This window comes from Penaeus monodon, chromosome 23 (assembly GCF_015228065.2).
Source record: "Penaeus monodon isolate SGIC_2016 chromosome 23, NSTDA_Pmon_1, whole genome shotgun sequence".
In the NCBI taxonomy this organism is placed as follows: domain Eukaryota; kingdom Metazoa; phylum Arthropoda; class Malacostraca; order Decapoda; family Penaeidae; genus Penaeus; species Penaeus monodon.
The window spans coordinates 33774437-33774651 of NC_051408.1; the positions used below are offsets into that span (position 1 = coordinate 33774437).

The window sequence follows — 215 nt, forward strand, 5'->3', positions numbered from 1 at the left end:
GCGATTTTGATTTCCTGCACCAGGCTCTGTTCGGCGAAATCGGTCAGCTGAACGTCTGGGATCGAGCGCTGGCACCCGCGGAGATCGGGCACATGGCGGCTTGTCGTGGTTCAGTCCGAGGAAACGTTTTCAGCTTGGACACGGCGGATATGGAGGTCGTTGGAAACGTTTCGGACACTAGGGTGGAACTCGGCCACTTTTGCAGGTAGGCAACC

The 215-nt window shown here is 57.7% G+C and overlaps 1 protein-coding gene across 1 annotated transcript in view; it reads left to right on the forward strand.

Moving 5' to 3' along the window:
* The window catches only part of LOC119587939, a 32317-nt gene that overhangs the window by 25740 nt on the left and 6362 nt on the right, over positions 1-215 (forward strand). Inside the window, 1 exon segment of the mRNA XM_037936651.1 lies at positions 24-205. Coding sequence (XP_037792579.1) covers positions 24-205 — 182 coding nt within the window.